The sequence below is a fragment of the Gymnoscopelus braueri genome, assembly GCF_963280865.1.
Source record: "Gymnoscopelus braueri genome assembly, chromosome: 15".
Lineage (NCBI taxonomy): Eukaryota > Metazoa > Chordata > Actinopteri > Myctophiformes > Myctophidae > Gymnoscopelus > Gymnoscopelus braueri.
The window spans coordinates 23965187-23984715 of NC_137620.1; the positions used below are offsets into that span (position 1 = coordinate 23965187).

A 19529-nucleotide genomic window follows, 5' to 3' on the forward strand; every position below is an offset into this window, starting at 1 on the left:
AACAATAGTTATAGTGCTTGGTGAATGGACCTTGATTCTTGACATATTAATACATAAATACATCCAAAGCATCTACTGTCAAATCATCAGTCCCTTACTTACCTGTGGATTCAGAAGGCCCCTAGGCCTTGCCAGACACTAGTGTAGGCTGGTCAGAATACTATGACAAACGTAGAGGACAAGAGGGGATGGTAAATACTAAGCTCCTTCTCCACCTGTTATAACCCAGTGGAATATTTAAGATGGTAGAGAAAGGGACATGTTATAAATGGAGGTAGATAAGTGACAAACGTGGGGTGTTTGAGATAAGGTCAGGAAAGAGATACTTAAGGAATCGACGCAGCGTTTATGGCAAGTCAATTATTCTTTACTGCAAGTCGAACAAAGTTACAAGGGATCATTTACCGTAATGGCGAGAGACTCGGCTGAGTATACGACTGAAAGAGGAAGTCACAACGTTTTACGGTCATCGATGAGCATGGTTTTGAGCACATTTATCAGTAACATTAACATCACTGCACAGCTCAGGTCTTTATTTAAAACATAGGTCTGACAAGGAAAAGGTACAATTGAAACGCTTTATAACTAAACAATTATTTTCCTACATAATTAAGTTATCTAGTACGTCTTTTTTTCACATACTTCAGTTAAGTTTACAATACTGCAAAATGCAGGTTTATGTAGCAATAATCAGCGAGGTTAAGATGATGGAAGCAACGTGCAAATTAGATTTTGTACCAAACATGAAATGATTTGACATGATCAATTTTTTTAACTGCAGTCATAAAAATGACGCAAGTTCTTTCACATTATCGCTTAAAACTGTTGCTGAGGACTCAAGTTCCTGTCACACACAATATTAGAACGTAAAAATAAAAAAAACGCCTTGCTCAAACTTCGATTTAAGATTTAAGAAGATAGCTACAGCACAAAGACAAAGTATAACAAGGGGGTAAAAAAAACGAGTGTAAAAACAGTGTCCCAAAACTTAATTTAAAAAATAAAATGATAAAGAGACGTCGGCAATACAGTTCCTCCTGTGAGCGTGGCAGGGGAACAAAACGCGCTCAGCCACAGACGAGGGGAGGTCATAGAGTCACGTGCATCAGGAGACGGCGGGCGGCGACGCAGTCGAACGACGATCCTGTCGGATAGTTAAAACCTGAAAAAAGAGCAAATCACACAAGTCAAATGTCTGCAGCGATGTAGACCAAAGGCACGTTGTTCCATCTTCACCAGCAAGAATTTAACTTTTCTCTGCGTGTATTTTGCTTTTTGGGTCAATGCATAGAGGTCTACTGAGTTAACCTTAACGCTGGGTTCACACTCGACGTGGAAGCCTCATGAACTGCAGTGTCTGCCCGCCAATTTCCTAGGCACCCATGTTAACTGATTGGGCTATTCGTAGCGGTGCAGACTACCAGTATTCAGCGATCATTTCGCTGTCTGGTCAATTTTTTTTGTTGCGCCTCTGCATCTAGTGTGAACCCAGTAAAGACTGACAGCTTTTCGATGCGATCCACGCCAGCGCAAGCACAGGCCCACCAACGAGAGTAGGATCTGTCACATTGACCCCTATGGTCGATCCTTTTTCATATCTTGCTTTTTGTACCAGACTTGATAAGGTGCAGGCCTTTTCTACCTTTGCACAGCAGCGCAGGGGCACTTTTTAAGATACACTTTATTGATCGAACCTATTCTCACCTTGATTCGCACGCCAGGGGCTCGCTTAATAAGCATAGCGGGCAGGTGGCGGTGGGGGTAACCGCTCTGCATAGGGATCCCTGGGACGGGGTACTCCATACGCCGGGACCCTGGAGACGGGGGAGAGACGGGAGCGCTCATAGGAATAGCCGTTACCGGGCGGGGCCATTGGTGGCGGGGGAGCCCTCCTGAGTGGGCTACGGTCTCGGGCGTAGTACGGCGAGGCCGGGGGCGGAGGGAGGGGACGACGGTCGTAAGGGTCAAGGGGGGCGGTCATTAAACGAGCTGCGGGTGGGGGAGGGGGCGGGATGGCGCCGGCACGCCTGTCGTCATAGGAGGGGAGGCTGTAAGGATGGGCCCTATATTTCTCATAGTAATCTACCATTCCATAGCCTTCCCTCTCGCGCTCGTAAGGACGCTCTGGGTATACGGCTCGTCTAGGGGGGGGAGGTGGCGGGGGAGGTACAGGGTAACCCGGGGGGAGGTGGCGACCCCTCATGTAGCCAGGAGGAGGAGGCTCATGGTGCCTCTCCCCGGGGTAACGTGGAGGCCAGTATCCACCCTGGTCCGGGGGAGGGGGTCCATAGTCCATGTCATCTCGCTCATCATGTCTGGGTCGGCTCTTTGATATCTGGACATGAATACGTTTTCCTAAGAAACAAAAACAAAAGAACAGTTAGTCACGAATCACGATAACATGCATCTGTGAATGCATCGTATACCACACAAACAACCAGTTAACCTTACAATATTGCCCCACCCCCATTACCTTGGAACTCTGTGTTATCCAGCCCCTTTATTGAGTCCATGGCCTCATCAGAGTTGGCCATGTGTACGAAGGCGAAGTTCTTAACAATGGCACATTCCGTGACCGTGCCATACTCTTCAAACATGGCGCGGAGCTCGTCGTCGGCGCCCTTCTCTACGTTCGCCACGTGCAGTTTGATCGAGCCCTGGTTCTTCCCATGGCTCGCCTCTACGTTGATCGGGGTGCCGTGCAGCTTGTAGAGGTGCAAGGTTTTGATGGCCTTTGTGGCCGCCTTACGATCCTCCATGTGGACAAAGGCAAAGTTCTTGATGATGGCACATTCTGTGACTGTGCCATACTGGGTAAACAGAGCCTGAATCTCTTCCTGGTCCGCCTCCCGGGGAAGATTACCAACAAATATCTTGACCATTGTGATGGATCTGTTAACAAAGGCATTGTGGTTACATATTAAGCCTCTGAAGAAGACCTTAGTTGATTTCACATTCAAATAAATCCTGCATTGTGGCTATGGCCTTTTCTTTACTCATAAAATATTTAACCACAAAATGATGGGAGCATGCACAAATAACGAATTTCACCAAATGTTAACCTGTGAGCATTAATACAGAGGATTCTGATTCTATTACATTATTTAGTTGAGTATTTACTGTCTTCTGATTTATATATTTGTATGCATTGCTGTATATGAACGAATGACTGCCTGTTGAGTATTGTGTTCTATCTCGGTCGGCTACATTGCAAATGAGGGCCTGCCCCTCAACTGTATTGAGAGCTTGAATAAAAAAAGGTTAAGATGATGAAATTATTTAGATATTAAAATATGACGATCATCCATCATATTATATAGTGCATCACAAAATGCGTCCGATTTCCATCCAATGCAGATTCAAATGGCATGGAGATGGTCAGCAACAGTGAGCTGCAGGCAAGGGCCTAGTGGGCCTTTGTGTGTCCCTCTATCATATGGATAACTAGCTACATGGCTACCTACCGGTATCTAAGTTGAAGAGAATTAATCAAATAAACCATCAGCATGCGCACTTGTGCTAGCATCTTGCTCAATCTGACTAGATGAATTTTAGACATTTGCAGAAAATAAAACCATTAGTTAGCTGGTTTAGCTAGCTACGCTAAAGTTAAGCTAATCAGAGCGTCACCACCACGCTGCTGTTCCTGGTTCAAACAACGCTTCTTCTGCACGATTTAAACATAAATATATACACATTCCGTCGACGGTGCATTAATACTCTACCTTTCTGATGGCTGTGAGGTGTTGTGGAACCAATATGAACGGTTGTTTGTAATGTTTTAAACCTCCACGTACCTTAAATCGAGTCCGCTGCCCTTCGTCCTCTCTCTCTGTGTGGAAAATGGCGTATGAATGGGAACGGGTTCAGTCTCTATGATACTGATATGTGTCCGCCCATGTGACGTCATCGTGTTTCCTGGTTACGATCAGGTTACGATTGGCAGTGTTGCCATGTCCGCTTATAAGCAACTCTGGGCTTCTTTTTCTGTAAAGTTGCTTCTAAATATGGATCTGGCTGCGGTTGGTTTCTATTCTGGCTTGCTTCCAAATGTTTTTAATTATTATTTAAACCAGTGGTTCTCGAATGTTTTCATGTCATGGACCTCCAAATTAATGTATGTAGGCTATTCGTCCGAATCGTCCCTAATCCCCATCTGAAAATGTTTTTGTGCTAGGGAGCCCCTTCTCCCGTACCAGATTTGTGTTAGAATGTTCCACATTTTATTTCAAAAAAATATAACAGATCTCACAACGCGTTGTGAGCTTGTGGTTAAGGTTCAAAGTAGTCGCTTCTTTTGGGCTTGTTTTCCTGGAGCTGGTTGCTTATTTCTCTCACAAACTCTGGCACCACTGACGATTGGCCGAAGGATACTTCTTCTTTTACACCCGTGTGATAAGACCTATAGATAAGACAAAACGTTTCATTTAAGTATCATGTTGATGTTCACACCTGAATCAGCTATCTATCACTCAGACGGAGCCTAAATAACGTTTAGTTTATTGCATTATTCATCAAAGATGTTTGTTTCACTTTCAGCTTATTGATAGTTACTTTAATTGTTTTCCCACACACCCGTCCGGATTAATGAATAAACTATATAAAAAACAGTTAATCATAGTCTTTACCGACAATGACAATCATTATAATGAGGTCAGATGGGGTCAAATGTTGCGAGCTGATAAGAGGAACAGAGCTCATGATAAGAAATAAAATAAATCTCTTCCGGTTAAAGTTTAAACTGTTATTCAAAACAAGAGCAACTTTTTGCCATAGGGTTATCAAGGTTATTTACCTGAGAGTAATAAAATATTTTTATTTTATAGACTGTGTGCAGTTCTGGGAAAGTATCCACCCCATCCTCCCCTGACCCTCCCCAACTTTCTCTTGTCTTGTGAGCTCTGATTATTACGAAAGAGCGTAGTTTCCTTTGTATTTTTAAACAGTGACGGTCCACAGCGTTAGAGCTAGTTGACACCGTTACTTTCCCATACTTTTCTCCGTGGTTATTATTGTGTGTATTTTGGCCCCGTTTGGCTGGTGGATTAAACATCGGCGGCGCCATCTGAGCACCTTTATTAAGGTAATGTATTTAATATGCACACACGGGCATAAATAAACGCCTATTTATTTATTTAGTAAGTTATGTAATTATTATTCCCGACAGTGTCACACCCAGTGGTGGAAAAAGTATAGCCTACATTTTATACTTAAGTAAAAGTATCAATACTGCAATGTAGAAATACTGTGTTACAAGTAAACGTCCGGAATTCAAAATTTACTTTAAAAAATACCAAAAGTAGAAAGTACTCATTATGCAGAATGTCCCATTTCACAAGTTTTCGATGTATAAAAATCTTTTTGAAAAAAGCAGATCTACAATCAAGCAGCTCACAATGGTTGCATTGCGCATAAGCTTGTAGATCGGCTATTTTCAAATGGCCAAAATGTATATAGGGCTGAAGTTGTCATTGTATGTTTTGTAAAAAATAAAAATCTACAAAGTAACTTGTAACTCAAGTTTTCGAATAACAGTGGAGTAAAAGTACAGTATTCGTCTCTAAGATGTAGTGGAGTAGAAGTAAAAGTATACTGAAAATTGGAAATACTCAGGTAAAGTAAAAAATGCTTCAAAATTTTGCTTAAGTACAGTACTTGAGTAAATGTACTTAAGTACTTTACACCTCTGGTCACACCTACATTTTGTTTACCTTTTTTTTTTTTTTTTGCTCAGTCACATGAAGGATGGCATCTCAGACAATGGACACAGAAGAATATCTCCTGACCTGTCTGCAGATCAAACTGTACCACCCCCAGCAGGATGCCAGAGGACTTTACCACCTCCTCCCGGTGGGCAGCAGACAGAAGCACCAGGCTGAAGACCCGCTGAGGATTGGCCGTGATGGGCAGGCCTGCACCTTCACCCTGGATGATAACCGGGTGTCCCGAAAACAGCTGGCCTTCCAGGCTTACCGCACACCCAACGACGCCGAGATGCGCTTCTCCCTCCAGAACCTGAGCCAGAAGGGCCGGGTGTATGTCGATGGGTCTGTGTTGGGCTACCTGGAGAGGAAGGATCTCCCGGACAAAGCCCTGATCCGGCTTCTGGACTACGAGGTGCTGATCGTCCGTGTGTCGGGCGAGGCCAGTGCCAGCTTTGAAGTGGAGTTTGAAGTGCTGATGACGCCTCCATCCAGGGAGATGGGCACAGAGGCGCCCAGTATGACCCCCGTTATGGACACAGCAGGTTCATGCCACTGTCTGACCAACGACGACTTCTCTTCAGAACTCAGAGGTCCAGGACCACTGGAGACAGATGAGACCTTAATGCATCCATCAACATGACCTTGTCCAGCCTTAAAAATAAATGTCCACGTCCAGTCGTCGTTCTGTTTGGACAATCTGAGCCTTTTAACTATCAACTTACTGATCATAATAGGTCTAAATACATTGTTACGAGTTGTTACATATGTTTAGGCTGTTGTGATTTTAATGTTTTTATATTTATATTATATTTTTGTTTTTTATTATATTTCAACACTTCCTTTGGCAATGTAAACGTATGTTTTATCATGCCAATAAAGCTCCTTTGAATTGAATTGATTTTAAAGTGTCTATATATTGATGTGCTGTACCATAAAGTTAGCCTGGTAAACCCTCCCTCCGGAAATCTCATTTCCATTTGATTCCAGGAGTGAAAACAAATGGAAATGAGATTTCCGGAAGGAGGGTTTACCAGGCTACCATAAAGTGCTTCTCGGAAGACATTCAAGTTGTCCAAGTCTAGTTTAACTCTGACTGTATCATTGACAATATTCATGTGCCTGATTGCAAATAGTCTTCTGTATGTCTATGTGTACATAAATACTATATAGAGATAGCTTAGCGATTATAAAACGTTGATCTAATTATTATATTATAGGCTTACTTGCATGGGATCTTCTAATCTGTGAGATCACTGTGATTATATAGATTACAATAGCCTATAAATCTGTTATCTTAGTATGACAACTTAGTTAACTCAGTAAGTCTAATAAAGTGTTTTTTGTACTGTCATTTACATCTGTTCTTAGAGATCTTTATTTCAGACTCAATGCACAATGATGTTCCCAGAAAAGGTTGGAGCAGCTTATCTTTTGTATGGAATTCAAGTTATTCAGCCCGTAGGCTACTTCCTTATGACACTCGGGTTACAAAACGGGTCCAACAACGCACAGAGCTGTCTTCTTGCTATAAAATGCATGTGGTGAAGCTCGCACCCCTACTGTTAGACTTCTATAATCAGCCACAGGACAACAGTCAAGGCAGTAGAACAGATCAAAGTGCTGCCACCAGCTCAAAGACATGAATTGCCCTAAATGTGGGTTTGGGTTTCATCAGCAAACAGACACCATTCAGCTGGTCCTGGTAACCCTGGTACACACCTTGAGGGGGAGAAGCCCGCAGGATCAGGCATTCATTTCCTCCATGACGAAACAGGATTAGAAGGGGATAATTGTGCAGTAGGTGCCGTTTCTCGCAGAGTTCCATTTGAATGAACTCGTTTTTTTTAATGCATATGGTCTTTGAACATGTGCTATTTTCATTTGTCAAGTGATCCTCATGTACTGTTTGCATACCAGGAAGCAGAACATAAGCAGTGACACCACCATGCATGTTCTAGTCAGACTAGACACAAATACACAAGGACCTGACCTGACCTAAAGTGTCACTCCTGAAGCCAGTTTTTCAGGATAGACGGGTGCAGCAAGGTGGGACAGTCCAGCCAACAAGTTTCAATAGCAACTTCTAATTTAGTTTGTCAAATGAGATCTGAATATGCATGTCATAAAACATGTGAGGTAAAAGTTGAAGGGGAAGCCAAGAAATGACACTTCCTAATTCTTGCTCAATTAGAAGCACAATGTAATACTGCGTTGACCATCACATTAACCAATTTCAGGTTCATTCAATGTTAACTCGCCCAATTGGCTCTCCCCACCCCCTGTGTCACTGATAGCTACAGAATGTAGTTTTGCAAGACTGATGAGTTTATCTATTTGATCAATGTCCTTACGGTTACCTCACATATCCTGTCAAATCAGCAGCCAACACAGGAACAAAATACTCTCACTACTTACTAGTACCTTTGACAGTTTGACTTCAAAGGGTGCTTGCACCCACTAGAATCTAGGGTACTCTGCCAGTTTGGATGAGTAGGTATTAAGACTCTGGAAGCTCCAAAACAAAGGGGTGAAAGGGCTGTGGTGGACCACAGTACACAACTTCCTAAAATCACAACCAACCAGTGGGAGACAATTAGATTCACTTTATTGATCCAAAGAGGAAATTCACTTATTAAAAGTAGCCAAGATAATACAAAAAGTACATAAAAATCACACCCTGTGTGAAGTGGGCGGTGTCTTGCTAGCTAATCACAATACTGAATGGAGTCAACCAATCATGTACAAAAGATAAATACATTTATTGAAACACTCTTTATGATGGACGAAACCATAACTTGAAAAAAACCAATTTTTGTTTTTTTTCAAGTTATGGTTGCTTATATAGGGCTATGCACATGTGTCATGTGACACTGGCCAATCACAGTCCTGAATAGATTGTGATTGGCCAATCACAGCGCAGGATAATTGTACTAATTTCCTGGGCCCAGATCACAGCGCAGGAAAATGTACATTTTTCCAAATCTCACTTATAGGGGCGGTTTCACCGCCCAAAAATGCTATCTTGAAGGATAGAACTATCAGGTGGATCAGGCCCCATGTACCTTCTCCATCTCCCATCACTATTTATTTACACAGCCATCAAACATTGATCATACCATATAGAATGTAGCTTCAATAGCATGTAGCAGTATTTGAGAGTATACCACAGTGAGTATTCAGTAACACGCATTACCATAGATGTATGACTATGCTATCTAATTAAAATGCCAAAGCCAGTATGACAAATGTAGGCAGATGTAAAGAATATCCTTCAGTAACAGCAGTGTGCATATTAAGATGTCCAGGATACCATATTATCCGTTAGGCAAGCATTAACATGCTACTGTACATTAAATTAAGTGTTTGTGCTACATAATGATAATCTCTTGCTGGCTATATTTGTATTCGGAATATGACCAAACTGCTATTTGACCGCTCCTCAAAAGTAATCTAATGTGGTTTTCTGTTATATTGTCATTTAACATGGAATGTCAATTTTCAATTGTTTTATTCCAGTAGTTTACTGGACAGTGATGTCAAATGATCATTACACTACCTGAACATTTATTACACAAGATTTCATTTCATATAGTTAAGTTATGCTTCAGTCTTAACACAACATATAGTTAAGTTATGCTTCAGTCTTAACACAACATAAATATAATCTCATAATTTGTTAATTATGTTCAGAGTAAAATTCAAGTATTTATAAAAGTATAAATATGGTTTACAAGTAGCTACAAAGTCATTCGTGTAGGACTTGTGGCATGTTCATTCATAAACAATATTTAGTAGATCATATGTAAATGGAGAACCATAAGAGTTATCATATGAATAAGTTAAATTGTCAGGGCATTTTGTTGATAAATGTTAACTTGAGGAACTTTCACTTCAACTTTAAGCCTAATATTTTGGTGTTGCAAGTTACAAGGATATAGCCAAGTGGGAATTCCCGAGGACCTTCTTTGGATATTGTCCATGGGCCATGTCCTCTGCCTGTTGGAAAGACCACTTCTATTACCTACAGAAAGAACACAAGGCTGATTAGGGGAACACAGGGAGATTAAAAGTGGTGCAGTTAAGCTAACGTGCAGTTAATCTAACAAATCAATTCAATCGATTATAATTTTTCTCTTTTTAAAGAATCAATCCCTATTTTGGGTATGTCAATTATTCAAAAGTAAACAAAAAATAGTGAAGATAGCCAAGCCAATCAAGCTCACAAGCCAATCAAGCTCACAAGGCAATCAAGCTCACAAGGCAATGCATTCATCTTTTACACAACACCGTCATGCAATGAAGTATAAAATATGTGGTTAATCGATTTGTTGATATATACACAATTAAAAATAATATTTAAAAAGTGCTTCTTGATTATTCGATTAATCAAAACCACAATTGAATAATCACCAAGAAGACAGATGCAGCCCTAGAGATTTAAGCATCACATTCTTCAACTGCAATTTCAGGGTTGTGTGAGACATTTTCAGACCGTCTCACAGAACCCAAAAACCTTCTTAACCACTGTCTTAAACCATATTATACTTCGTTACCCCCAACCCCCCCTTCCAACCACAACATCTCTTTGCCGAAAATAGCTTATCTACAAGCTCACAACGTGTCTAGCTTGTAGATGGACTATTTTTGGCAAATGTTCACCTATTATGACATGGCCAGAATAGGATTCTAGTTAAGTAAAACATGCCCGTGGCTTATGTACTGTAACACTTCTGGTATAGTAGGAGACAAGAAATTACCTTTTCACTGTCCTCTGCATGTTGGCTTTCGAAATATATTAAATGGACAGAACAAAAAAATACTTATATGTACTGAAAGTATAAAGTAACAACTTTGACCCTAGTAATATGATATACTTTGACCCGAGTATGGGTTTTGAAAACAGCTATATCTTAAAGAGTGGACTTCACATCAAAAGTCTTTATTAGTGATGTGTCGGTCATGATCGATTCGTTCATAAGAACTAGTTCTTTGAAGTGAACGTGAACGAACACTTCTTGAAACTGTTACGTTCACGATTTCGTTCACGATTTCGTTCACGATTTCGTTCATGCCCCCCCCCCCCTCCCTCCCCCTCCCCCGCACACACGACGGGCGGGCTGTTATTCCTTCTGCGACAGACAGACCATCAGACAGACAGAAAGCTGTGCTGTAGAGTTTTCCAGTACAGACATGCATGCGTATTGCTATTTGAATTGAAATAAAAGGTAGCCTACTGTTGTTCCTGGACAAAAGACTGATAGTGTTAGCACCACATTTAAGTATCAAAAGAAATAAATATGCATGGTCCTAGACAAAGGACAGATAGGTCGATTAACAAGTTTTAGTTTGAGTAGAAGATGCAAATAGTATGCTACAGCTACTATTCATGAGTTAATACTAGTTAAAGACATGGTTGGAAATCGATAGTCATGTGAGTGTACTGACTTGGGCTGCTTTGTATAAAATTATTATTGTTACTATAAATAATTATCGACAAATAAAAATAACTTTACATTACATATATTGCAGTAATTAAAGAAGATGGTGCAATTAGATCGTGAATGACAGTGCTGTGTTTCTGTACAGACTGTGCAGTCATGTCAGTGGGATCAGATGCACACAGTTGCATGCAGTTAGCGTAGCGCATCGCATACGCTCCGCCGGGACCGGAAGCGCTACTGAACGAGAACGTGAACGAATCATTTGAACGAATCTTTGCCGTGAACGTGAACAAAATCGTTCGTTCACCGAAATGAACTGTTTTTCCCACCACTAGTCTTTATCCTCTATCCATCCACCATAAAAATTGGGATAGGATGAAGGGTGACACCATTTAGTATGCACATCTTATGGCACATCTAAAATAGCCGAACTACTAGCTCACAACATGTATCGTGTTGTGAGCTTGCAGATCCTTTGTGATATTTGCCCAAAATAGGGTTGCCAGGGTTAATGTGGTTAATCATCGTTGGTTAAGGTGAAAGGTGTGAAAATTAAGTCCAAAGAGCATCCTAAAGTAATGCACAGATTAGGTAATGGTTATACATTAATATCCAAGTGCTCTCAATATCCCAGTGAGCAGTTGTATCAATAGTGAGGAAATAGAAGCTCATTGTAGCACCCAGACACTGCCTAGACAAGGGTGTCCCTCAAAACTCAAGTGTCTGAGGGACGCAAGTGGGACACTTCAATATATAATTACTGTGATATGAGACTAGATACAGTCTGGGATTAGGGATATCATAATATGATAAGGCATAAATGCGTTTTCCGCCTGGTTTTAACCACATGTATTCTAGCATCCCTGTTCTGGACATGTCATAAGCCAACATTTGTAAATGAGGCACTGGATATAGGTGCTTATACACGCATGCACACATTACCTTTCAAACATAGGAGCCAAACCTGGGCCTGAGGTGTCATCTTACTAGCCTGTGACCAAGCACATTATGAACCGATTTCAAACATGGTCCATGACAGTCGGCTCCCCTTCTCGCTGCTGGAGCTCAGGCCTGTGGAGAAAATAAAGTTTGTACCCAGAGTAAAGAATACAAGGAAATAAAAATGGATTTAGTGAAAAATCTCATTGCACCAATTGGTATGCTTCAGTGTCCAAATACACTAAGGTAGTACTTACAAGATTAACAGGGAGCTGCACGTCACCTGGCGGCCACTTACCATGATGTGGCCGTCTCCTGCATATTGTCCACAACACATATGCAGAGATCATGGTTCTAACAACCTACAAAAAGCACAAATACTAAGAACACCAATACTAAATTCAAGTCGGGGTATAAGCAAAGACTATAATCAGAATTTAAGACAACAAAAAAAAAAGCAAAGTGGGACTTTATCTAGAGTGAAGGGCCGAGAGATGGAGAATGCAGTTTTTAGATCAGGTGTCGCAAGAAAAGTCATGGGCCTTCGCAAAGCTCAAGCAGCAACAGGATCCATTTACAAGGATATAGAGGAGAACTTCAAATTCATAGCGTATTAATTTGAAACGCCTGTACATCACTGGAAAATTAACATCTTCTAGATGGTACCCCACCGCCTCTCAGCAAATTAATTTTACAGAAAAGTCTAACCAACGAGGAATGATTTGAGAGTTCGAGTGTCGTTTTTGGTTATATTTGTTTATTAAAAAGCTTTGAAATCAAAAGCAATCTGTAAAGAAAATAAAATCATACATAAACGATGCTATAGGGTTTCTATAGTCGCAAGAGAAATTAACACAAACTCTAAAAAAAATAAAACACACTGGAAACTTGATTTGTCATGCTAACATGCGGCGCAAATCTTAACGATTGGTTATTTTACCACCTGTCACACAAAGGATATGGAATTAAATGACGTACTAAACTGGAAATTAGCAAGTCCTAAGGAGAACGTCTAATGAACAGACCCACACCCCCTGCAATCTGATTTTTTTTTACAAAAGTTACACAAATGCATACTAAATTAACTATTCCCTTGTTATGAGAGTATGCCGTTTTCAGATGTTATCCCATGTAGCGAAAGACTGAGAAAAATACATTTTTGGCCATTAACAGTATTGTGTCAAACTGATATGGACTAAGCACCTATACCAGCAGCCTACACTGCACATACAGTTTAAGGATTTGAACAGTCAAACAAGCAGAAGGACAGAAAGGCAAAACAGCTCAAAAGAAGACGTGAATCGAAGACATGGAATTTTGTTTTTAAGAACGGGACTGTCCGCAATACAGTATCTTCCAGTTAGTCTCAGGCGAACGCAACGCAATCCGCCGTAGACTAGGGGGGGTATAGCGCCACGTGCATCAGCAGACGACGACGATCTTGTCATATTCTAAACCTGGAAAGAGAGCAAACCACACATGTCAAGGAGCGCGTTTTACTCATAAAATTAAAAAAAATAAGATTCGCGCAAGTCTCATCTTTGAAAATTAAGGCAGCAATATTTAAGACTCAGCACAGCAGTGCCTGATTATAGAGGTTTTAAAACTAATTTCTTGGTTGGAGCAGGTGCGAAAATTAAACATCTGATCTTGTGGTGACAGTTTAAAGCGAGATTATGCCTCAATTTAATATTAAAAATAAATGTCAGCGCTTAATTTTTTTAAATAATTTTGTCAAACCTGACCCATCAGAATGTATAATAAATGTAAATGACAAAAGACCACAAACCACCCTTGCTGGTACTGTATCTCACCTTGAATTTCCGGTGTTCCTAGTAGCTGGCAAAGCGGGGCGGTGGTGGAGGGACCCTTTCTGCAAAGGGATCCCTGGGACGGGGCGCTCCATACATCGGAGGCCTGGGCACCGGAGACAGCCGGGAACGCTCGTAGGAGTAGCCGTTACCGGCTGCGGGGGGAGGAGGAGGAGGGGCACGTCTGAGGGGGCTTCTGTCGCGGCCGTAGTAGGACGGAGGAGGGGGCAGTGGGCGCCGTTCATACGGGTCAAGGGGCGGCGCATTGAGGTGATCTCTTACCGCACCTGAGGGTGGAGGAGGGGGCGGGATGGGGCTGGGGCGGTCATAGGCGGGGGCACTGTAGGGACGAGCTCTGTACTTCTCATAGTAATCAACCAACGGCGCGCCGTAGCCATCCCTCTCGCCGTAGGGAGAGGGACGCTCGCCATAAGGAGAGGGACGCTCACCGTAGGGAGAGGGACGCTCACCGTAGGGAGAGGGGCGCTCACCGTAGGGAGAGGGGCGCTCACCGTAGGGAGAGGGACGCTCCGGGGGGTAACCGGGTCGTCTCTGGGGAGGGGGTGGAAGAGGTGGGGCAGGGTAGCCGCGGTGGTCTGGCCTATCCATGGGGTGGCGAGGAGGGTAATGACCTCCCCCCCTTGGCATTGGAGGTCCGTAATCTTCCATCTCTGGTGGTCCCCCTCGGGGTCGGCTCTTTGATAGCTGAACGTGAATGCGTTTACCTGAAAGGATACAAATGGGAATGACGGAACAGGCCAAGAGGCTGACAATTTATCAGTACATAAATAGCCCAATACTTTGTTTTCACTTACCATGGAACTCAGAGTTATCCAAGCCCTTTATCGCATCCATGGCCTCATCCGAGTTGGCCATGTGTACGAAGGCAAAGTTCTTGACAATGGCACATTCTGTGACCGTACCATACTCTAAAAACAGATCACGGAGCTCATCATCATAGCCCTTCTCCACATTGGCTATGTGGAGCTTGGCCGGGCCCTGGTTCTTCCCCCTGCTCGGCTCTACGTTGATGGGCCTGCCGTGCAGTTTGACCAGGTGAAGCTCCCGGATGGCTTTGGTGGCCGCTTTGCGGTCTTCCATGTGGACAAAGGCATAGTTCTTATACTTGGCACATTCGGTCACTGCGCCATAATGTGTAAAAAGAGCCTCGAGTTCCTCCTTCTCAGCATTAAGAGAGAGGTTTCCGATGAAAATCTTCACCATTGTCACTCCAGTGGAAACTCCCTAGGGAAGGTAAAGGGAAAACAGATGAATATAGATACATGCATGTAATTCAAACAATGCACATGCAAAGCGAAAGTAAAAAGAGGTGCAAGCCAAAGAAGGCAGCAAATGGTGGCATTTGCCTCAACGTCATGACCACGAAATAAAAAGTAAAACTAATTTATTTTGGATTGAGCCCAACCCAGAAGGTCGACAACATGACACAATATGTAGCAAATGATCAACCTAACGTAAATATAACGTACAATTATATAACATGAGAATTCCTTTAATAGAAAACTATATAAAACTGATATTGAAAACAAACGAAACTCCAGTAAGTTCGTGTGTTGCACTTCCTCGTCACCGTCAAGACAAGCTGCTGTAGCACCGGTTGAAATAATTAGCATGTTAGCACACCGCTAACATCGTGCGTTTTTTAACCCAGCGCTGATAAATCAGCATTGTGTACGTGACAACGCACGTGTTACCAGAGACCGTAAATATATGTTAACAAATAAATGCAAAATAAAGTCAGAAAACTGTGCAAAACACATAAAACATCACTTACCAACTAACTAAAGGCCCCGCGCGAAGACAACACGGAGGAGACGACGGAGAAGCGGTCACAGCGGAACCCAGGAGACGGAAGCTGTGTAACCCTCTAAAGGAGTGTGATTGGTCAGTAGACCTGTCTGTCAAACTTTCTGGTCAATCAGCGGTCTGATCTTTACTTTGCGGACGCCCCAAAAAATAACCGCCCCTGCGGCGTCATTAGTTGTGCAAATCAAAAATAGTCGATCTACAAGCTCACAACGCGTAGTGATGCGACGCGTTGTGAGCTTGTAGATCGGCTATTTTCCGCTCCCGGCTCAGCCGTACGACGGAAGTAGTCTCATTCATGCTGTGGTGTATTGAAATAGCCCACAGATGGCGCTAAAGGTGACTGAACAATATTCTATGTAGAAAATAATAGTATATTGTTGTAACTGTTTCGTTTAGATTGGGCTTTGTGTTTTTCATTATTAGTTGTTGCATTATTTCTGTACAGTAAGATATTTTTTATTCAGATAAAGTGGGACACCAGACTTCAACAACAAGTAAGATTCAAGTAAGGGACAAGTAAGATTCAAGCTGTTGGCCTATTGCATTAAAGTTTAATTAATAATTTTACATACCAAGCACCATTGATGCAGTTCATTTACAATTAGTTCAATAATGATTAAACTAATTGTGTTAAGATTCCAATATGGCCCAGTCAAGTAGGCTATTGTCACTTCAAAAATATTTAGGCTCCTAAGTCTATTCAAGTTTGAGAATATTTTTCAGATCTTGTAATGACTTCAAAAGGACCTAAGTTTGAATCTAACTCCTGTCATGTCTCCTATATCTCAAGCAAAATGTGTCAAAAAGCATCAAAATCAGTTGAACCACTTTAACCCTATTTTGTGATTAGGCTATTTGAAAATAGTCAATCTACAAGCTCACAATTTTGTATAGGATTGGCCGTCTAGTCAGTAAGAATACTCTGAAGATTCTTGCAGGGGCCCTCATACAAGGTTATTACGATTATGCATGCTCCCCATGGTATCACAACACCACCAAGGTCTTAAAAACAAGGCTCCAAACATCCCAAAACAAACTAGTAAGGCGCTGCTTCTTGGCCTCAATCACAAAACCCATCTAACCCCTGCTCATTTTTGCTAGGATTGGATGGCTCAGGGTTGAGGACAGAGTACAGCAACTTGCAATGGGCCTGGTCTTTAAGATACACCACAACATTGGGATTCCCCTGTATTTGTCAAAATACTTCCAAAACGTTAATGAAGTCCACGATCATAACACCAGAGGCAGCTCCATGAATCATGTTCAACCCAGATTTGGCTCAACAAAGGGAATGAACTCGTTCTCATGCTATTCAACAAAAATGTGGAATGCCCTACCAAAAGGAGTAAAGCAGTGTAAAACCCTACTCACTTTCAAAACTGCCCTAAAGATACACCTTCAGGAGGCTGCAATTCGAAAATGGCCCCTGTCTTAACCTACCAATGGCCCCCAACCCCCCCCCTCCCCATTTTTCCCCCCTTCTCTTGTACATATTTTTCACTCTTCATACCAGTAACCTGTAAGCTGATTGTATGACGTTCTGTATAGTAGTGTGTATATCTGTCTGTCTCTTATATGTCATCATGATTTGTGACATGTGCATGGGGATCTCATCTTAAACAAGCTCAGTGCTTAATGACTCTTCCAGTTTAGTAGACCTTGTATTGTGAATTTGTACTTCCATGTTGTTCTCATGTCTTACTAAATAAAGTACATCAATGAAAACAACACATGGTGTTGGGATGCGTTGTGCGCTTGTAGATCAGTTATTTTCGAAAAACAATTGTGAAACATGTGGAATGGTTTTGCACATTTTTAACACAGATTCAAAATGTTTTCAGATGGGGCTCCAAATACATACATTTGATGGTCCTTGACATGAAAATGTTTGAGAACCACTGATTCAGAATAGGAGAGATAGTGCACATGCAATCAGAATCAGGTGCACGACAAAAACAGCAACTTACAGATGGAAGAAAAACTGTCAAAAAAACTGTCAAAAACATGTGTGTGTGTGTGTGTGTGTGTGTGTGTGTGTGTGTGTGTGTGTGTGTGTGTGCGTGCGTGCGCGTGCATGCGTGCGTATGTGCGTGTGTGTGCTGGACCATTATTTTTGGTATATGTATGTATATATATACAGTATGTAGCGAAAATAAAGGCTTCCAGATTTAATTAATTGAAAGTTGATTGACTAAAATCTGTAACAGGTATTGAACTCATAATGCATAAAGCATAATGTATAAAAAGGACATTTATTGGCAGGAGGTTAGCCTGGTGGCAAGGAAGGAGCGCTACAAAGCATTTGGGACACCTTCATAACAAAGGGGATATCACGTGTTTCCCCTAGAGCCTAGGTGGAGTTGAACATTTCCACGACCTTATCGCCAACACATGTAGTTACCAAGCCTGACAATGGGATTAGTCATTATGTCACGGCCTTGCTGTTGGTCCAAATTCATCCTTAATGGGAAATTCTGCAAATTCCCTTGATTAAAAAAAGAAAAAAAGAGCTGGGTTGAATGTTCAGATAGGTCCATGTTATAATATAGAATTTGATGGACAAATTAACCAACCCTCACCTTTCCTGAAAGGAGTTTCGGCATAGATTGCACACAGTGGTATAGTGGAGGGTATACACCATACCCACTTATGTTTTTTAAATTTTGCATATAAAAAATAAAAGTAAAAGGTAATGTATTGTTTATTATCTTTGTTTTACATAGGTTTTTGTTGTTGTTTTTTGTATTTATTTGTAGATTACACAAGGCAGAGCATGTGAAATGTGTGGCTAATCCAATGACATGAATAAAAGCAAATATCCCATTGATGTGAACACAACAGTGGTTGAATCTCTCTGCTAGCTGATACTTTCAGTTAAAAAGAAGAAGAAGAAAAGCACTGTCTCTTCAGGGTGGAAAACATTAACTGAAGCAGCAGTAAAGTGACTCTGCAAAAACTACTGGTCCATACATTACTTTTAAGAAACTAGTTGATGATTCTTTAATTTTTAATAAGCTATCAAGTTGGCCTGCCAGTGTCAGAGACAGCCTACGAAAATGGCAGCATTCACAATCACTGTTTCTGAGAATTTCTACCAATTTCTTTAGCTCTGCTTCTTTACAACCTTGACATTTATGGGCAAAATGTTACTTCTACTTCCCACTACACCCCTCGCAAATACACATGCAAATGCATATGAACCATGCATTTGTATGCTTTTATGCTTCATATGCTTTTTCTCTTTCTCTCTACCTTTTTACTCTCTCTCTCTCTCTCTCTCTTTCTCTTCTCTTTGTTCTCTAAAATGCCATATGGACTTCAGTGAAACTGCTCATCTGAAACTGTTCTCCTTGTTTGGACTTTAATGACTCAGCTTTGTGGTCTTATTTTCAAGTTTGATCGAGTTTCCTTCGTGGTTCAATACAAAGAGTTTCTCCCTGGAAGAGGCCCCCCCCCTCTTTTGTGATTCTTCTCAAGGTTTCGTCATTTTCTTTTCCCGTCAAGGTTTCTTTCTTGGGAACTTTCCTTTGCTTGACTGACAGTTCTATAAGGACTTAAGGTGTTGTTTTGTTAGCTTTGTTAAATGTGGGCCTCCCCAGTAAAGTCCCTTGAGTGATACTTGAACTCTTGCGTCCCTGAATTCTGGGGCAAGTGTTCATCCAAAATAGCAGATCTATAAGCTCACAAGTTCACAACACATTGTGGTGTGATACTTTGTGAGCTTGTAGATCAGCTATTTTCAGTGAACAGATTTGGTGTAAAAGGGAAAACCCCATGGGGGACTCCAGTCAACAAAGTATAGG

The 19529-nt window shown here is 41.6% G+C and overlaps 3 protein-coding genes across 4 annotated transcripts; 1 reads left to right on the top strand and 2 right to left on the bottom strand.

Moving 5' to 3' along the window:
• Positions 1-511: 511 nt before the first annotated feature.
• Positions 512-3842, bottom strand: LOC308102302 (RNA-binding protein 4.1-like). The gene is made up of 4 exons (XM_080451948.1): positions 3798-3842; positions 2474-2892; positions 1705-2355; positions 512-1162 (listed from the first exon to the last, which is right to left on the bottom strand). Exons 2-3 carry the CDS (start codon positions 2880-2882, stop codon positions 1730-1732), a joined length of 1035 nt encoding a protein of 344 aa, XP_080308074.1. The 5' UTR covers positions 2883-2892; positions 3798-3842; the 3' UTR covers positions 512-1162; positions 1705-1729.
• A 1076-nt stretch (positions 3843-4918) lies between these two features.
• tifa (TRAF interacting protein with forkhead associated domain) lies at positions 4919-6533 on the top strand. Its single transcript, XM_080451339.1, has 2 exons — positions 4919-5083; positions 5735-6533. The coding sequence occupies exon 2, from the start codon at positions 5746-5748 to the stop codon at positions 6343-6345; it is 600 nt and encodes a 199-aa protein (XP_080307465.1). The 5' UTR covers positions 4919-5083; positions 5735-5745; the 3' UTR covers positions 6346-6533.
• A 1826-nt stretch (positions 6534-8359) lies between these two features.
• On the bottom strand, positions 8360-15774 carry LOC308102301 (RNA-binding protein 4.1-like). Of its 2 annotated transcripts, XR_013934631.1 has the most exons (6): positions 15692-15774; positions 14712-15141; positions 13900-14621; positions 12343-12447; positions 12089-12217; positions 8360-9726 (listed from the first exon to the last, which is right to left on the bottom strand). XR_013934631.1 is itself a non-coding variant. In XM_080451947.1 (4 exons), the coding sequence occupies exons 2-3, from the start codon at positions 15118-15120 to the stop codon at positions 13918-13920; spliced, it is 1113 nt and encodes a 370-aa protein (XP_080308073.1). In that variant the 5' UTR covers positions 15121-15141; positions 15692-15774; the 3' UTR covers positions 12821-13542; positions 13900-13917. The 2 variants fall into 2 exon arrangements, 1 of the variants encoding a protein (XP_080308073.1); XM_080451947.1 differs by lacking the exons at positions 8360-9726; positions 12089-12217; positions 12343-12447 and adding an exon at positions 12821-13542.
• Positions 15775-19529: the final 3755 nt, after the last annotated feature.